This window comes from Salvia hispanica, chromosome 1 (assembly GCF_023119035.1).
Source record: "Salvia hispanica cultivar TCC Black 2014 chromosome 1, UniMelb_Shisp_WGS_1.0, whole genome shotgun sequence".
Classification (NCBI taxonomy): Eukaryota; Viridiplantae; Streptophyta; class Magnoliopsida; order Lamiales; family Lamiaceae; genus Salvia; species Salvia hispanica.
Genome location: NC_062965.1, coordinates 51,536,129 through 51,554,355, shown reverse-complemented (window position 1 = coordinate 51,554,355; position 18,227 = coordinate 51,536,129). Strand labels below are relative to the sequence as shown.

General features: G+C 36.4%; 3 protein-coding genes across 10 annotated transcripts; 1 reads left to right on the top strand and 2 right to left on the bottom strand.

Annotated features, from left to right (window-relative positions):
* Nucleotides 1-756: 756 nt before the first annotated feature.
* Nucleotides 757-4,080, bottom strand: LOC125201442 (14-3-3 protein 7-like). Its single transcript, XM_048099555.1, has 7 exons — nt 3,920-4,080; nt 2,370-2,676; nt 2,087-2,174; nt 1,765-1,874; nt 1,272-1,420; nt 1,015-1,046; nt 757-933 (listed from the first exon to the last, which is right to left on the bottom strand). Exons 1-7 carry the CDS (start codon nt 3,984-3,986, stop codon nt 928-930), a joined length of 759 nt encoding a protein of 252 aa, XP_047955512.1. The 5' UTR covers nt 3,987-4,080; the 3' UTR covers nt 757-927.
* An 836-nt stretch (nt 4,081-4,916) lies between these two features.
* On the bottom strand, nt 4,917-7,748 carry LOC125201372 (5'-adenylylsulfate reductase-like 4). 4 transcript variants are annotated; one of them, XR_007172885.1, is made up of 5 exons: nt 7,392-7,748; nt 6,414-6,601; nt 6,202-6,326; nt 5,292-5,954; nt 4,917-5,177 (listed from the first exon to the last, which is right to left on the bottom strand). XR_007172885.1 is itself a non-coding variant. In XM_048099454.1 (4 exons), the coding sequence occupies exons 1-4, from the start codon at nt 7,593-7,595 to the stop codon at nt 5,512-5,514; spliced, it is 960 nt and encodes a 319-aa protein (XP_047955411.1). In that variant the 5' UTR covers nt 7,596-7,748; the 3' UTR covers nt 5,187-5,511. The 4 variants fall into 4 exon arrangements, 1 of the variants encoding a protein (XP_047955411.1); XR_007172886.1 differs by having other exon boundaries at nt 4,917-5,124; XR_007172887.1 differs by having other exon boundaries at nt 4,917-5,078.
* Nucleotides 7,749-14,986: 7,238 nt separating this feature from the next.
* On the top strand, nt 14,987-18,219 carry LOC125200545. 5 transcript variants are annotated; one of them, XM_048098186.1, is made up of 6 exons: nt 14,999-15,100; nt 15,282-15,311; nt 15,420-15,859; nt 15,961-17,236; nt 17,323-17,469; nt 17,541-18,219. In XM_048098186.1, exons 3-6 carry the CDS (start codon nt 15,809-15,811, stop codon nt 18,029-18,031), a joined length of 1,965 nt encoding a protein of 654 aa, XP_047954143.1. In that variant the 5' UTR covers nt 14,999-15,100; nt 15,282-15,311; nt 15,420-15,808; the 3' UTR covers nt 18,032-18,219. The 5 variants fall into 5 exon arrangements, with proteins under 5 accessions (XP_047954144.1, XP_047954143.1, XP_047954145.1 ...); XM_048098187.1 differs by lacking the exon at nt 15,282-15,311 and having other exon boundaries at nt 14,987-15,100; XM_048098188.1 differs by lacking the exon at nt 15,282-15,311 and having other exon boundaries at nt 15,005-15,023.
* The last annotated feature ends 8 nt before the right edge of the window (nt 18,220-18,227 follow it).

The following is an 18,227-nucleotide window of genomic DNA, read 5'->3' as shown; positions in this document are numbered from 1 at the left end:
TAGTACAACATATCATCTCCTGCCTCTCACATTTTGATAGGTTTAGCCACTGTTTATGAAAATTATAATTTGGTTTATAGAATTTTATTGAAGAATTGCCTCTTCTTTCATCGATGATCGATTTCCTGATGGTTTTGTCCTGGAAGCATAAATTGAAATTCAATCAAACCCGTTGGACTCCCTCCATGCTCCATCCCTTAACAATAGTCTTCTTTTTCTATTTTGAGTTTGGCCCCGCAAAAATAGTCATCTTCCATTTTTGTCAAGTTTTTGTCTCGTATAAGGTACTAGGTTTCATTCTTCACTACCAATACTCCAATTGCTTTTTCTTTCTACCTCTTCCTACTTTACCAATAAAACACGTACTAATCCTAAAGTCCATATTGTTATGGGACGAAGGAAGGATAACCCTTCTTCTTTTTATCCACGTTTTTGGGTTCGCTCGCTTTGGTACATTTTCCATTACAAAATTAATTCTATTTCTATACGTAATTTTCTCGATTTTGCTTATATTTGGAAACTCATTTTTCGGATTTTCTAGAAGAATATCGTAGTACCAATTGTTTTCACATAACCAAAAGTAATCTGTATTTTCAAAAGTTTTTTTGATTTTCTATTCTTTTGCTCATTTAAGCTGTAGATTTCGAAACTCATTTTTGGGATTTTCTGAAATAAACATATTGGCAATTGAATCAAACTCAAATATTCTGCACTTATATTCTAGATTTAATACTTGGAACAATTAACAAGATGAAATAATCACGATGAAACTGGCAGAATGGATTTATACCAGATCAAAATAATGATCTCAGCAACTAGTTTGAAGGAAAAAGCATAACAATTTAACAATCTCAATAGAAAAATGAAACAACACCACAACCACAAGCTTATGATTCCCACATTTCTTCTTCTGCACCATTTCCAAGCTTAGCTCTGTACAGTTTGGTTAAAACAAGCAAGTAATTAATGTTATGAATTGAAAGGTGAAAATTTGTTCAAGCTAACAACGCTTACCTCTTGAATCTCCTCGCCTTTGGATTGCTCACCTGCACCGTATAAAGAAGCAGGGATGAGAAACTTAACCGAACAACATTTATAAGATTCAATCTTATACTAGTATGATAAAAGATCTTTTACTCGAATACATAGGGTCATTGTCCCGAAATTAAGTATTTTGTACTTTAGAAATGCAAGATTCACTTACCTGTTAAATCAAGATAATTAATTTATGGTAATTTGATGTAAGTAGTGTTGGAAGAAAAGATGATTACCTCCCTCTTCTGGAAGATCTGAGGTCCACAAGGTAAGATTATCCCTTAGAAGCTGCATGATGAGAGTGCTATCCTTGTAGGATTCTTCGTTGAGGCTGTCGAGTTCTGCAATAGCTTCATCAAAGGCTTGTTTCGCAAGGTGGCAGGCCCTGGCAATGGTAACATCCATATCAGTACCAAACACAAATTTTACAGTGAACCTTCCAATGAACGACCAAAATGGCCAAACGAAATTTCCTTTGACAGTGTCTAAACCCATACTAACTGTGAAAACATGATCAAATTTTACTACATACTGGAGTACTTGTTTGTAATACTATTAGTATCGTTTTACTTTTGTTGCAATTGGACTACATGATTTTCCAGGAATCAAGACCATACTACTGTTAAAATGTGAAATTCATTTCAAAAATATTTTACTCCAATTTTTTGTAAAATAAAATGATGTATACTTAAAAAATCAATGAGAGAGAGAGAGAGAGAGCAGGCACACCTTTCAGGGGAATTCAAGATCTCGTAGTAGAAAACAGAGAAGTTAAGGGCCAACCCAAGCCTAATGGGGTGTGTAGGAGCAAGATCAGTGGAAGCAGCACTAGTGGCAGCCTGAAATGCAAAATTAAGTCCTCAAATTATAAATCATGTGATGTATCAAAGTATGACGAAAACCTATGAACCCAGAAAACTATCCATTAAAACAAAGTTACTGAAATATACATAAAAGGATTTCACTTCAATTGTAATTTACATCTAGCAGTTACTGAATAGCAAGAAACATAAAAAAACAGACACAAGAAAAAGTAAGTTAAAAAACCAACTTCGTACGCCTTGAGTGACTGGTCTGCTGCCTCTTTACGATCATCTGTACTCTTGAATTCAGCTAAATAGCGGTAATAGTCTCCTTTCCTTAACATATTAGAAAAATGTATTAAGCTAAAAGCAACCTACTAAACAAAATGATAAACAAAGTTCACAAATCTAAGTCAATAGAATATTGAACTGAAAGTAAAGTCAGCAAAAGTGGAGAACAAAAGATGCAGGGGTGTTCTTACTTAGATGCTAGATTCAATAGTGAGGAGGAATATCTAAATATGCACTTACATCTTGTAATAAAAGACTGATGATTCTCCTGTTGAGGAAGATGGAAGTAGATGGTCATCAATCACCGCAAGTATGTCCATGCATATCTTAGTGAGCTCATCTTCAACCTGTTGTCTGTAACTCTTTATTCTCTTCACATTCTGCTCATGCCCCTTACTCTCCTCTTTTTGCTCAATGGAAGACAAGATCCGCCAGGATGCCCGCCTTGCACCAATGACATTCTTGTACCCAACTGAAACCAAATTCCTCTCCTCGACGGTCAGCTCCACATCCAATCTCGCAACTTGTTTCATTGCTTCCACCATTTCTGGGAAATGAACATTGCAAACAAACAACGATGGTCATCGCATAAGACAGAAACACATCATCACATAAGCCCTGAAACTCTTAGAAGATGCAGAATGAAATAAAGCACACCCTAAGCTTTAAAGTCAGCCATTTCTACACAAAATCAGGTACAGTACATCCACATAAAAGCTATTTAAGGTGACAAAGATATTCATTATGTCCTACTTAAAATGAGTCACCTAACTACTCTGTCTAGGTTATCAATAAGGCTCTTGGTTGAATAGCATATTCAAAGTTCAGGAATATGTCTAACAAAAATATTTCTATAACTCAAAACTTCCATTGATAACACACTAATCTCAAAATTCCTTTCAATATACATACATAATTATGAATGTATATGTAGACCCTTATCTATACACCTCAAACAAAATGACTCAGGTAGATCCATGGTACAAACTAATCAATAGCAGTGTCCAGGACTAGTGTGAAACAGCAAGCATTTATTACAAATAAATAAATAGAGCTGCTCTACTCTAATCCAACACTAATTAACAAATATAAAACCAACCAGATACCAGATTCCCCAATCAAAACCACCAAAGCAAAAATCATCAGATTCGGCTTCTCACAACAGAAAATCACTCAGATCGAAAATTCACCGAAACAACCACACGCTAAAACCGCAATACACTAGCATAACGATCCATCAAAACAACATCTACTTCTCTGTCTAGGTTATCAATAAGGCTCTTGGTTGAACAGCATATTCACAAGTTCACATTCCCCCGGACAACCTACCATTACACCAACTACGTCTACAACTCAACTTCCATCGGTAACACACTAATCTCAAAATTCCTCTCACATATACATACATAGGTATGAATGTATATGTAGATTGTAGACCATTAATTTATACACATCAAACAAAACGAATTAGGTAGATCCACGGTACAAACTAATCAATAAAAGCTTCTCAGCACTAGTGTGAAACAGCAAACAGCAAACATTCATCACAATTATATAAATAGAGCTGCTCTACTCTAATCACACGCTAATTCACACAATCAAACCAGCCAAAAACCAGATTCCCCAACCAAAACCATCAATCAAGTGAAAAATCATCAGATTCAGCTTCACACAACATAAAATCACTCAGATCGGAAATTCACCGAAACAACCAACAGCAAAACGATCCATCAAAAAACACAATCAAAATCAAAATCAAAATCAAAATGACAGTAGCGCGAGAAGTTTACCATCGTATCTCTCAGCTTGCTCAGCGAGCCTCGCCAAGTAAACCTGCTGCTCTCTCTCCTTCTCCATCTCTCTCTCTCTCTCTCTCTCTCTGGATTCTAAGAGTGGAAAAGCGAAGTGCACGATCTTTTATATCTCTCTAGAATCAGACGACTTTTATGGCGTTGTTGGTGGAGGTAACTGTATTGCTCGAGTGAAAAACTGGGCGATTCATCTCAGCCGTCGGTTTGGGAGATCGAGCACGCTCACAGCCGTTGATTAAATGTGAAACTGCGGCATTGACCGTTTTGACCTCAGTCACATATCGGCGCATGCGATTGGCATCTAAATTATTGCTGCTTTGTCACCAACGAGTCATCACAAAATACCATATTAAATTCATATATTTTCAAATATTTTTAGCAATATACTTATTGTAGATTTTTATTAGACAACAATAAAGTCCAATTCCATATTATTATTAGCTGATTTTTTATATAAATACGCCTATATATGTAGTTGAGGTATTTTTTTGGGTATGAAATTAAAGAAAATTTGTGTTAACAAAAAAATGAAATGACTTAAGTACAATGAGACAATAAAAAATATGCGACCTAGCTAAAAAGGGTTTATGTAAATAAATTGATATTAGTAAAATGAAAATATAAGACGTGGTGAGGTGGTTAACAAAAGAAATTTTGGAGATGAATTAAAATAATAAAATGAATAATATAGTATTAAATTCTGAATTTCACATAAAAGTTTGTACTTGTTGAGATGATCTGCTTTTTAAATAGTTGGTTGGTTGTGATAAACTTAGTCACTTAATAATGATATAATTATTGCTACTTTACATTTTAATTTTGTTGAAAGATATGATTCGATGTGTCTATACTTTAATTCGATTTTATTTGGAATGATAGTTAATTAAATATCAGTTAAAAATTGGTTAAATGTCGACCAAATGTGGACTAAACGATAGTGATACTCGCATTAAGTATGTAGCCAAAACGAACCAAATTTGGCAAGATCATGGTATCTTATTGTATAGAGTTTATGCTAGAAAGTAAGAAATCAATAAAAAGACCTAATCCTTCCATCTTCTCCACTCTCACACCATGTTCACTGCTACCTCCACAACCACTCGCCATCGTCCACCTCTGCCACGGCCACCATTTCTCCCTTGTACGTGAAAAGGGAGAATAGGAAATATTCATCCAGACAAAAACTGGAACGTCGAAAGATGGAATTCGAAACTCGAAGATGCATAAATAATGGAAGCTACACAAATGGAGGTAAAAATATGCTCTTAACAATTCTTTAGGATGATGACACAAAATCAGCACTATGTTACAAGAATATATCATCACTGCAGAAACACTTACGCGCCCCTACCTAAATAGCGAGCACCGAACCTGGATTGTGGCTTGTGCAAGGAGACGGCTGTGAATGCACTTGACCACGTCGTTGTTCCTGATGACAAGGCTTGATTGGGGCGTTGGTCCAGTAAGAGTTAAGACCTTGTGTAGCCCGAACTCTGATGATGCTATGAGATATCTTTGTCTACTTGAACAGCTGCTACCAAGAAATGTACATAGATAGAAGTTAGCTGTGATTACTGAGCATTATTACTATGACTTGAGCTAGCATCCCCAAACGAGACAGTTGCTAGAGACTTGGACGCCCAAGCCTTGGCGTTCTTTGCTCCTTCCTGCAGATTGCTTTTCTTGCCTGGCTCGTTCAGAGACTTGAACAGCTGCAGGAGTCGACTGATGTGGACAACGGAATGCTCCCACAAGCCACTGAAGCTCGCGTTTATGATGTACCTCCTCCAAGCCAGTTGACCGTAGCTGCGTAGAGTTGGGAAAGTGTAGTAAAGCAACCTCATGATGACAAACATCGTTGCTAAGGCTAAATACGTTTCCTGCTGCAGCAAATTCTCGGGTGATCGGGCCCATGGGAAAGGGCACGTTTCCTGGTGAGTGTTGTGCATTTCCTCAGATCCTGGGCATCCAATCTTTTCCAAATACATTGGATCAGCTGACGACGCCTTCAAGCCTGAATTTTTAGACGGGTTTCAAGGTTTAAATCTTCAAGCAAATGAGATTTATATCAAAACCTTACAGAGCATAAAAAAGCTTTCTTTAGGAGTATCAGTTTAGTCATCTGGGAGTTATAGCAGATATTTTCCAGAGTAGCGATTTAACACGTTTTAAAGAAAACAATGTCTACTGCAGCAAAAATCTGATCCAGAAATTTTAGGGCACTAACATTAACCAATACCAGTGCTCTTTGATAACCTTACCCGTAACATCACCATAGAAAGAAATTAGAGAGTCCATAGTGCGAGAGCCCTGATATCGCATGCGCATGGTAGAGTTTAGAAGTATCAAGGTAGGAAACCCATAAACTCCGTATTTTGACAGGATACTGAAAGTAGACATGATTTTCATTTAGACTTTGATCATTCCTACAATATCAAGCAGAACACAGGAATGGAGGTATCGATAATCTAACCTTGGCCGGACCGACGATTCTTCAATTGCAAAGTGAGGGATTGAAGGATATATGGAAGACAAAATGGAAAGCTTTGGTCTAAATGTTCCGGAGAAAGGACACCAAGCCGAGTAAAAGAGGACAGACACATAGTCATTTTCGTGTTTGTGGACCATATGCAGCGCCTTCTGCAATGCAACCTCATCCCCCTTCACAGTGGAAATATGTTATTGCAATAAGAACCCTTAATAAGCGAGAAATACAAGTGTATGCTAACTCAAGCAATTACATTAAGATCAAAATGATATTTAGCAGTCTCCCACCCCAATAGAACAACATTTGTATTTCGGATAAAGGGGCTAAAATCGAATTTCAAGATGCATCGAGACTCCAGTACTTGCAGAAATGCTAAGTCTATGTTGTGACTTGTGAGGCTAGAGATGCAATTCTTTCTTATGTTCACAAGTAAAAGGGATCGTTGAAGACAATCAAGACATATATTCTCCTCTTAGCTTTCTCATATCACAAATCACCCCGGCAAGGCGACAACACAAATCTTTCTTTGCTGAAATTCGAAAACCTTTCACTGTTCCTAACATAAAGCAATAACATTAACACCAATAAACCTTCATAGCATTAAAGATATAGCCACCTATTTCAATTACAACATCTTAAACCGAAATCAAATGCACCATAAAAATGGATCATAGTAAATTCTGCAAATATTGTGAAGCGTTGACAAGCACCCAGTCAAATAAACTACAGCAAGAGCTAAAGCTTCATCAAAATAAGTTTTAGCTTTCTTCACAAAATTCACAAACCCTATTTCACACACCAAAGAGCCTCTCACAGTTCTCAGTGATCAACCAGTGACCTCGACGAAAATAAACACTATATCTCACATCAATTCACAAAAATTTCAATTGCATATATCCAGAAACCAATTCCACTCAAAACCCCCAAATTAAACATAGAAACAAAAATTCAACATAATTATACCTCAATCACGCCGCCGGCATGAGGAAATCGGTCCCGATTAATGTAACAAACGTCGCTCCGGGAGGCAAATACCGACTCTTTGAGGGTTTCCAACGCACATAGGGGCCGCGACGGAGCCCTAACGGCGTCGGCGCACGTTAGCCTCCCGATGAGAAGAAACACCGTCAGTCCAACCAGCTCGATAATCCGGCGCAGATCCCTCATTTTCGGAATCGATTAATCGAGTGAATCAGGGTCTGGAGAGCTGAGGAGGCTGAAGACGGGAGGCGGTGGTGAAGAAGGAACACGGCGCGTTTTAGCATCTACACCATTAATATTTTTTGGTTTCAGCTTTTCTCCTTCCAACCTGTCTCCTCTCTCTTTCGCTCACCCACCTATTTATTTTTTATTATTTTATTATTTCTGTATATATAGTTTTATTTATTTTTAAAAATTTGCAATATCCAGGAACAACTATGAGTTTATGATATTAGTACTCGTATTGCTTAATACTCTATCTGTCCTACCAATATGATTTCACTTTAACCCGGCACAGATTGTTAAGAATGGAGTATAATGAAAAATGAGTTGAAAAAGTTAGTGGAATGTGGGTCCTACTTTTATATATGAGTTAGTGGAAGAAATGTGATCAAATGAAAATTCTAAATATTGTACAAACTCAAAACTATGATCTAGAACATTGAAAAATGTCAACAGAATTTCAGCGGTAGTCAATGATTGATGTTGTGTTGATGTTGTGTTGATATTGTGTTGATACTGTATTGACATTAAACTCTTGAAATTTTACACTGTGTTGATATTGTATTGAAATTGTGTTAAAGTTGTGTCGAGGAGTTTTGAGTTTGTACAATATATAAATTTGTATTTTATCACTATCGAAAAGTGATATTGGACAAAATTTATGGGAAAGACGGAAATAGAAAAATTGGACGAGGGAGTAGTTAATCGCGGAATTTGGGTGTTAAGACTAAAGATAATGAAATGAAATGTATAAATGATGATGTGAGGTACAATAAATTAATAATTGTGGTTAATAATGGTGTGAATTATTTAATGGGTCAACTGATTCTGTTGATTTTTTTTTGGGTAGTTTGACATTTATTCTTGTAGTACTATATTACTATGTCAATGCAGTTGATTATCATGCTTAACTAGTATAACACCCGCGCCATGCGCGACTTAAAATATCTTCCTTCTGCTAATTTGTTATTGTGAAAAAAGTAAATAAAATAAGAAACAATGTCATTATAAAAGATAAAAAATTAAAAAATATATACTAACATTATGTTAAAATTGGAAATTATAAATTTAAATAAATTCGAAATGAAATCAATATGAAACATTTATTTTTTACGATATTTAATATATATTGTCCTTAAACAACATACACGGTAATGCTAAAATACTATCAATATGAAATAACCATAAAATATTTAGTATAGGACAAAAAATATTCGGAGGATAATTAGTATTATTATAAAAAATTAAACTACAAAACAAATAAAAAAATATATACAAATATTGGCAAAACATTACATTAGAACAACTTAAGTTTCATAAGTTATGAATAAACTTATTTAGAAACAACTAAAATATTACAACAAAGAATAGCATAATAATGAATATGAACTTCAGATCGCCACAACTTCTTTCCACCACTATCTCCCTCAATCTACCACTAGTTCAACATCATGCTTGTTTTTTTATTTTCCTCCTCAACCTCCTAGTGGATGATTTGTGCATGCACGCCAAAAACAGTGTGATATTTTATGCTCTTTGTCTTCTTTGCTTTCTTTTGACATTCCCTTGACTTTGGATATTTTTTTGCATGACAACTATAAAAGTGGCAAAGTTCGAGACGAATATAAAAAGAATTAGCTATGATTTATCTAGTATTTATAAAAAAAAAACTATAAACTCAAAAGATAACACAAACTAACATTAATATAAAGTTTAAATAGTATGAACTAATATCACGCACTCCGACATAGAATGAGCCTCAAAATAGGATTTAAAAGTTATAATTTTCTTTCATATTCTCTCACAAGACTCTTTGTCCATAATTTCCGGCTTGCATTTTTGGCTCTTCGCCTTTCACTGTCTCTCATAGGTGATAGGACTATAGCTCCACCGTCTCCATATACCGTTCAAAGAGAACTCTCGCCGTAGGGCATTGGAGTTGAACCATTTGAGGAAGCAAGACATAAACTCAAAGTCAACAACATTTCTAAAACCTTTCGAGTTTTACCTTACAAGATAGACATAAAAATACATTTATCTAAAGAATCAATAACAATTAAAATAAATAATAAAACCTTTCAAATTTTATTGTGTCCGATTAGCATAATGCTTCAGAAAAGCATCTGAGACCCCCTCCTCCCAATCATAACATTAAGTACAACACTAAAAAAATCTTACTAATTCATGTGTACATATTAAAATTTCTCTAGAATCTCAATTATTCCCTAGAGAATGGAATACAGAGGAGAGGAGAAAAAACAATTACAAAATGCAGAAAAATAATATCCCAATAGAAAATAATTCACCTGTTTTGACGTTTGTAAGAACATCATTGGTGCAAAAGAATTGCAGCATGGAGCTATCCTGGTTTTTGTCATGTTTGTTTCTAGTTCAGATTTCAGTATGGAAAGCCAATATATAAACGCAGAAATTTCTCTTTTCATTGAAAGGGTTCATTACAATTTATACTCCAAAACTTATCATTAGTGTAAATCACATTAAATTTATTGAGTAATTGTGGGTACGTTTTGTAACTGCAACCCACATTTAAATATATATATATATATATATGCAATTACAATAAACGCTGAAATGTTTCTTTTTTTATTGAAAGGGTGCATTTCAATTTCGAAATCTATAATTAGTTTAAATCACATTTGTTGAGACTTGAGTGATCGTGGGTGATGGTTTGAAACTGCCACCCACATTCAAATACTCCTATATATTTAGGACGGTTACATAATTTCTTCGTCATGGATTTAATTAGATACTACATTAGTCTATATCAATAAATTACGTCATTTAAAGGTAATTTAATGGAGAAAAAAATTGTAAGCACAAAACTTATAAACATTTAAAAATCCATACCCAAAATTTTATAAATATTCAAAATGAAGGCTAAAACTCGCCTTTTATATATGTATAGATAGATAATTATTTGGGTTTATGATTTATTTGTTCCTGACTTCATAAACTCATTATTCATGTGATTAGATTATAGTAATCCTCATTTTATATTTTAATTGATAGTATTATTATTACATGTCACTTTTAGAAAATGAAAACATTGGTGAGCATAATTCTTTATCAATGGTATTTATGTCGAAAAAAGCATGGAAAAGTGAATCTCCTTTTGAAGCAAAAATCAAATGTCAACTAATTAGAATATATATTTACTTTTTTTCCTTTTTCTGTTTGTCTCAAATTAAATACTGTCTTAAATTCAAGATAGTAAAGAAGTTTTAATCAGTTTTTTGTTGTAACATAGTACTATAAATTTTGGAATGGCAGAATTTATTAAATATAAGATTGATTTTGATGGAGCTACATAAAGATAAAATTTAATCATAACTCATATATTTATTTACCACATCCAAAAAAATATACTATAAATCACTAACCAATAAATAGGAGGTCTAAGTCATTCGGGAGTAACCAATAAATAGGAGGTCTAAGTCATTCGGGAGTAAATAGAGAACTATTGTTGATCCTTATCTATACATATATAAAAGGCGAATTTTGGGCGGTTTTGAATAACTATTTTGTTCAAGGGATGTAAATGCAATAAATAAAAACTGCAAAAGTAAATTTTGATTAAATAAATTTAGATGTGAAAATATTTTAATGTACTAGCAGTTATAATGATTATTTCCGTTAATTGCTTTTAATTCATTTCATTCGTAATACAATATTCTTTATAATTATGAAATAATTAATTGAGCCGTTTATTCTTCTTTTCAAATTTATCATTTTTACACTATACAACAACACATTGGACATGTTGAATACATTGGATTACGTAAATTAATCACAGTTGATATTCGGCTACTACAGTCATAATTTCAATTAATGTGAATTACACTAAAGATAAATTTTCGGTTACACTAATTAAAAAATGAAACTGCCACCAATCAAATGTGAGTTACACATAATAAATTTCAATATGAATACTATTAAGAAAAGTCTCTATATATATGCCCTATATTATCTCACAACTCTAAATATTCACACACCAAATATTCACACATCATACATTATACTTCCTCCCACGGTAATCAACTTCCCCAAAATTTGGCAAAATTTCATGTATCCAAAGGTATGGTATCATTTATAGCTTATAATTCCTTTCCTCATCGCATTCTTTATACATGTTGCATCACTGAATTTTTTCTATAAAAAAGTTGTGATTATTTATCTATTTTAAGCACTATTTTTGTGCAATTATTATGTTCCTAATATGTGATCTTATCAGCAAAAAATGAAATTTTGGGATTTACCTTTTTCGATGATCTACATCCTAACAATACTTCTGAGTCATTAAAAGACCCGTGAAAGACGAAGGACATGGGGTGTTGTGACTACAATAAAGAGTGAGTGAGGCTGAAATGGAAGATATTGGCGTTGACAGCGAGCTGATAGCGGCAACTACTAGCAAGAAATCTTCAAGAATCAAGGATGTAAATGGTGTAAATGGTTAAAATTGGCACGAGGGAGAAACAAGGATAGAGAATTTCTAGACATTTGTGTAAATTTTTCTAATTGGATTTTTCTCTTTTCTCTTTGCATTAAGTAAATATATGTAACCTATAACATGTTTTCTAAATTTCCATACCTAACTAAAATATGTTTGCACACCTCAACTTTCAAATAAATAAATTTAATTAAAAGTTTTAATATCACACTTTATTCATACTCCCAAGTTATATATATTTATGATTTTATATTTCGTATCATAATACTTATCACAAAATACAAAGTTAATATAAAGAAAAATTAATGAGTCGTGCAACACACCGGGTTGATACTAGGGTTTAGGGTTTAGCTAATAATAATCAATTAAGATTATGGATTGAATATGATTATACATGATTTCTAACGCTTTTTATTTATATCATAAAGTAATATATGTTTTAATTACTATTTATTAGGTAGATAAATGTTCTTTCATTTTTTGTGATGTGTAGTTGCATTTGAAAGGTTTTAGAAATTGTTGGTGATCTTTGTCTATAAATACATGTTCTATCATTGTGGAAACCGTAAATGAGGCGGAGCAGGTGTCATATGAGAGAGTGAAAGACGAAGAACAAAAGACGTGAGTCGGAGATAGTGGAGAGAGAGTTGTGCAAAAGATGGTAAAAGGCAAGGAGCACTTTTAAATCCTTTTTGAAGATCATTCTATTTTACTGATATTATTTCATATCTAAGTATTTTCTTCATGTTAATTTTTTTTTATTTTTTCGTCTAGGCTACAGTATTTTGTTTTTTACAAATAAAGAAATCACATAAGTTGTTGACTATCTATAATATTTTGAAGCTACAACTTTACACATTCGTCGCCAACTTCGTCACTTCCATAATTTTCATGCAAAGAAAAACACCTAACAACGAAATGGCTAAAGGAAGCAAAGAAGACAAAAATCATAAATATCACATTTGCATTTGCACATACGCATAAATCATCAATTTAGAGATTAAGGAGAAAAATAAGGCTGAAGAAGAGTCGTGATAGATGTGGTTTGTGTTTTTTGTTTGTTTTGTTATTCATTATTTATCATTTTATGGCGATATTATTGTCTTAATTATATTTTGTAGTGGTATATTAAATAATTATACCAATTGAATATTATTAGTAATTTAATATTAAAGTATGTAGTATTAAGGATGGTAATTTTCTTTGTTGTAAAGACCTATATAAGTGTTGTAATTAATAAATATTTCATGTTGATTTAATTTAAACTTATTTAATTTTATATCGTTAATCCATATCGTGATTATAATGTATTACATTTTATTTTTTAATCTTATGTAATGATGTTATTTTTTTATTTTATGTTACTTATTCACAATGTCTAATTAATAAAATAAAAATATTTTGTGTCGCGCATAGCGCCTAGGCTAAACTAGTTAGAGAAAAAACCACAACTCATATCCACACCCCAGATTATAAAAGGACCCAATTCAAATGAAACTAACATTTTCATTTCAACAAAAGTTGATGAAATAAATTGATAAGAGAAATCCATCTACATTCTACGATACAGAAAAAAAAAAATTCATGTACAGCCATATCTAGTTATTCATTCTAAGACTAATCAAAATTCTAAATAATTTCTATGATTCAAGAATAATCCTGCAACGAATTGGTTACCTATTGTCATGGATTATTGATGGAGTTGAAAAAGAATTCATCTGAGGAAGGCGGCGCCCGAAGGGGAGAACGGAGCTGTATAGCACATCGAACTGTTCCGGGATTCTCGAACTGCAAGATGGACAGATAGTGCCAATTGCGCCTGTTTGCATTCCTGATTGAGTGTGCTCGTTGAAGAACACATATCTGCACCAAACGCAAACGGATGTAGCCTGACTGGCACGGAATGTGTTACGGACTCAATTCTTTGTGAGAACAAGTAGTGTGGGACATATAGACTAAATGGGCTCTCTCACCTAACAGGCTAGTCTTTTGGGCTGAGTTCTCCTGTTTAGTCTGTATCATATGCTTTCATTGAGAGTCCAAACGGCTCAGAGTGGTGGCCGGGCAATGAACTCGCCGTGACCAATGAGTGCGTTTGGGGCCGACTCGGAGTAGTGGCCGGGCAAAAGCATCCGCCGTGACCAACGTGGCTGTGACCAACGAGGAACTCGGAGTGGTGGCCTGGCAAAGAACCAGTTGTGACCAACGAGGACGTTGGCCCTTAAAGGAGGGTCGAATGTTACAGACTCAATTCCCACATCGGTTGTGAGAACAACTGGTGTGGTCTATATAGACTAAATGAGCTCTCTCACCTAACAGGCTAGTCTTTTGGGCTGAGTTCTCCTGTTTGGTCAGTCGACTGCAACATTAGTTTGATATTGTCCGGTTTGGGTCAAGCCCGCACGGATTTGTTTATGAGTCACTCCCGAAAGGCCTCAAACTAATTGGAGTTGGACATGAATTATATACACCTTCCAACTTGTGTTAGTTGTGTCATTGAAGGATAGATTAGAATATCCAAAAGGTCTGGCTTTTCCCATGTCGGCAGTTATGTTACTACTATTTAGGATACTTGGTTGTGTCATTTTCACATTCCCTGATACTAGATTAGAACATGGAACATTGTCCAGATTTGACCAATCAATGCTCCCCAACAAAAAGCCATCTTTTCCTAGAGTGCCCACGATAAAATTTCCAATCAAATAGGAGTACCTCACTCTCTGCAAATGCCATGAATTTCACAATACAGGAGATAGAACTTTCCAGAAGTGGAGTCACATGAATCAGATAGCACTGATAGTTTTCCCAGATTCCCATTACTATTTTGTCTCATTCATGATAAATCATTATTAAATCATTCCAAAAGCTTTTCACAATGTATCACAGCAGATGATAGTATCACTTTAACAGCAAAGCACAATGTAATCATGTACCAATAGAATTGCAATAATAGTGTTAAAAGGAATATCTTAATGCAAACCACACCACCACAGAGATTGTGCGTATGATTATTCATGAATTTGCCATCTATTTCTAGTCACTTCATTGCAACTTGCTTCCTCAATACTTGGAGCTTTTCAACTGGGCCATATTTTTCCATGTGAATTCGTATAAATCTTTGTTTCTCACAGTCTTTTTACACTTTTGTTTACTGATAAATTTTGATTTCTTTTTGGTAGCTTATATGTTTGGAACTAGTCTAGTTTGAGGTGGGCTACTTGCAAAATCTGTTGTTTGTTAAGATATAGTTAAAAGATTGGTTTTTGGGGACTTTCTTGAAATGGGATTGTGATTTTTTTTGTGTCTGGGGTTTACAGGAAAGGAGGTTGGTTGAGGTTCCATATATGCATTGCTGAGTTTGACTGATTGATTGATCACTCTGGACAACTTTTCACTATATTTGAGGTGTGTTGGTTTGTGGAAAGGTTGGAGGCAAGCAAAGCAGGTTGTGAAGGTGTGTTCATTCGATTTTCGGGCTTATTGACTTGGAAGCTGCCAGTTGATCATGGCTAATCCGATGTGAAATTCGTGTGTATTTTGGGGGGATTTGTTGTTGTTGTTGTTGCTGTGTGGGAGGGCTTTGTGTTGCGTGTGAAATCGCAGCTCTGCCCGAGTAGAAGGAAGTGGAGAGGAGGCGAACCGTGGTAGTGTTAGGCCTGGACTGAATAAGTTTAAGGTTTTTGGAGTGAGCTTTTTGATCTGAGGAATGGCTCCTCTCAATTGCTTTTGCCCTTCTTGGCCAAAGAAGAAGAATAAGGTGATTGATTGTTGAATGAGTTGCTTCTTGATTTGATGAATTTGTGTGTTGTGTTATGTGTGTGTTTGTTTGTTGTTGAAGTGGTTTGATTTGGGGTGTAGGGAGGGAAATTCGAGCTCGTTGAGCCATCTGGTAAAGAGAGGAAGCTCGGTACTTTGCACGTGAATCTCGATCATGTCCAGATATCTTCGGAAACGAATGAGTTGAGTTCAGCATCTTTCAGTGTTCCTGTTCCTTTCCGTGTCCCGGGGAGTTCTAGGTGCAGTGTGAAGGTGATGAATCACGAGAGCCCCGTTGCAGCTGATTCCTTTGAGGTGGACTACGAAGGGGGAGATGAGCACGATGGGGCTGCCCGGTTGGATCGGGATTCTGAATTCAATTTCCAAGTGTGTTTTGAACAGAGTCAAACTCTACGAGGAGTGAATTCCTCGTGCTCTTTGAACATCGATGGCGATGCTGAACACAGTAACGCAGAAGCAATGTTCGAGATGGATGATGCAAGTGGAAACCTAAGCGATCCCCGGACTGGGAGAGCCAGGTTTTGGGCTTCTCCGAAGCTCAAGCGCTCGTGCTCTAGTTTGGCAATAAGAAGCGCCTCTCTAGAGCTCGAGGAGTGCAAGTCGTACGAGGATATGCAGAAGCTAGCTGAAATGCACTCCACGGCCAATCCTGGAGGAGACGGGGCAAGCCCTGTCTCCATCAAGACGCGTTGCAGTGCTGATAAGGTGATGCTGAAGAAGCATTCCACGAGCCAGATTCTTCCGTCTGGCAGCCGGAAACTGTGGTGGAAACAGTTCATATGGAGTCGCAGAAACTTGCATATAACCGCGAATGCAACAAAACTGCTCCTATCTGAACTCGAGGTCACTCCTGTCAACCAGCGCGGTGGCTACTCATCAGATACAGTCGAGCCCAAGCACGCCACCGGCCCAAGAAACTTGAGATCTCCGAGCTCATTGATAGAAGAGTCGACTGAGAGGGGCAAGCACAGCTCGGATGTCACGAAATTGGATGGATTACACGGCATGTGGCCTCAAAATCAGTGGCTTGCTTTCCCTCCCGACTCGTCTCCTCTATGGAGAGTCAACGAGTGGGTGAAAGAGACATCCTCGCAGCCTCCTTGCCTACTGGACAAGGACGAACCTCAACACGAAGACGATATTCACTTCCCGTCCTCTCCTGAGAACGATGCATCAGAGCCGTCTCGACCTCCAGCTGCAGACACACTGGAGGATATCTCACACGCCAACACTGTCATCCGGTCCTTGACTACTAACTCGAGCGTGGCTCATATCACGGGCCTTCGACTTGCAGCCATTCCCTCGATTTCGCAGTTTTCCAGCCTTCGATCGGTCAACTTGTCTGGCAATCTTATAGGTATATACTTATGATAAATTGTCACTTTTATACGAAAGTACCTTGCAGACGTACTCACACGAGTCGTTGTGAATGATTTAGTGCAGTTCGTGTAACTCCGGGATCTCTACCAAAGGGTCTTCATGTTCTTAACCTATCAAGGAACAACATAAGCACGATCGAGGGTCTGAGGGACTTGACTCGTCTCCGCGTGCTTGACCTCAGCTACAACCGGATCTCCAGAATCGGTCAAGGTACGCCATCTGCATCCCGTGCAAGTAACATATCTCGTCGTTGTCTTAGCTAACGCGTTGATCAAATACAGGGATGTCGAACTGCACTCTCGTGAAAGAGCTCTATCTCTCCGGGAACAAGATAAGCACTGTGGAAGGTCTGCACCGGCTCTTGAAGCTGACCGTGCTCGACTTGAGTTTCAACAAGATCACCACAGCGAAGGGGCTAGGCCAGCTCGTAGCAAATTACAGCTCCCTCATTGCGGTGAATCTGCTCGGGAATCCGGTCCAGAGCAACATGAGCGACGAGCTGCTGAGGAAGACGGTCTGCAGCCTGCTCCCGAAGCTCGCGCTGCTCAACAGGCAGCCGGTGAAACCACAGAAGGCGCGGGAGATACGCGTGGACTCCAGTGCCAAAGCTGCGCTCGGGAGCAGCCGGAGGAAGCCGGTGAGGAAGAGCGCGACAGCGGGGGCTTCGTCATCGTCTCGGAGAAGCAACGCTGCCGTCGGCACCGGCCATAAGAGCAAACACAAGTCAAGAAGCCATCCTCGAATTCATTCGAGTTTGAGGGAAAAGGCTTGATTTTTATTTTGATTTTTATTTTGATTTTTCAAGATTTGAAGGTGTTGGCCTTTTTTTGATTGGTTTGATTGGTTTTTTGAATTTCAAGCAATCAAGAAATTTGGCTTTCACCTATCTGAATCTGTTATCATAACACCACTAAATGGACATGTAATGATAGATTTTCATTCCGAAATGACAAAATAAGACATTTAAT

Coding starts and splice junctions, on each gene's coding strand:
- LOC125201442 (XM_048099555.1), bottom strand. CDS start 3,986: ATGGAGAAGGAGAGAGAGCAGCAGGTTTACTTGGCGAGGCTCGCTGAG. Junction 2,175..2,369: donor TCAGTCTTTTATTACAAGAT/GTAAGTGCATAT, acceptor TAATATGTTAAG/GAAAGGAGACTATTACCGCT. Junction 1,047..1,271: donor AGATCTTCCAGAAGAGGGAG/GTAATCATCTTT, acceptor TATACGGTGCAG/GTGAGCAATCCAAAGGCGAG.
- LOC125200545 (XM_048098187.1), top strand. CDS start 15,809: ATGGCTCCTCTCAATTGCTTTTGCCCTTCTTGGCCAAAGAAGAAGAAT. Junction 17,237..17,322: donor CTTGTCTGGCAATCTTATAG/GTATATACTTAT, acceptor GATTTAGTGCAG/TTCGTGTAACTCCGGGATCT. Junction 17,470..17,540: donor GATCTCCAGAATCGGTCAAG/GTACGCCATCTG, acceptor GATCAAATACAG/GGATGTCGAACTGCACTCTC.
- LOC125201372 (XM_048099454.1), bottom strand. CDS start 7,595: ATGAGGGATCTGCGCCGGATTATCGAGCTGGTTGGACTGACGGTGTTT. Junction 6,602..7,391: donor ATGCCGGCGGCGTGATTGAG/GTATAATTATGT, acceptor TCCACTGTGAAG/GGGGATGAGGTTGCATTGCA. Junction 6,327..6,413: donor GAATCGTCGGTCCGGCCAAG/GTTAGATTATCG, acceptor GTCTACTTTCAG/TATCCTGTCAAAATACGGAG.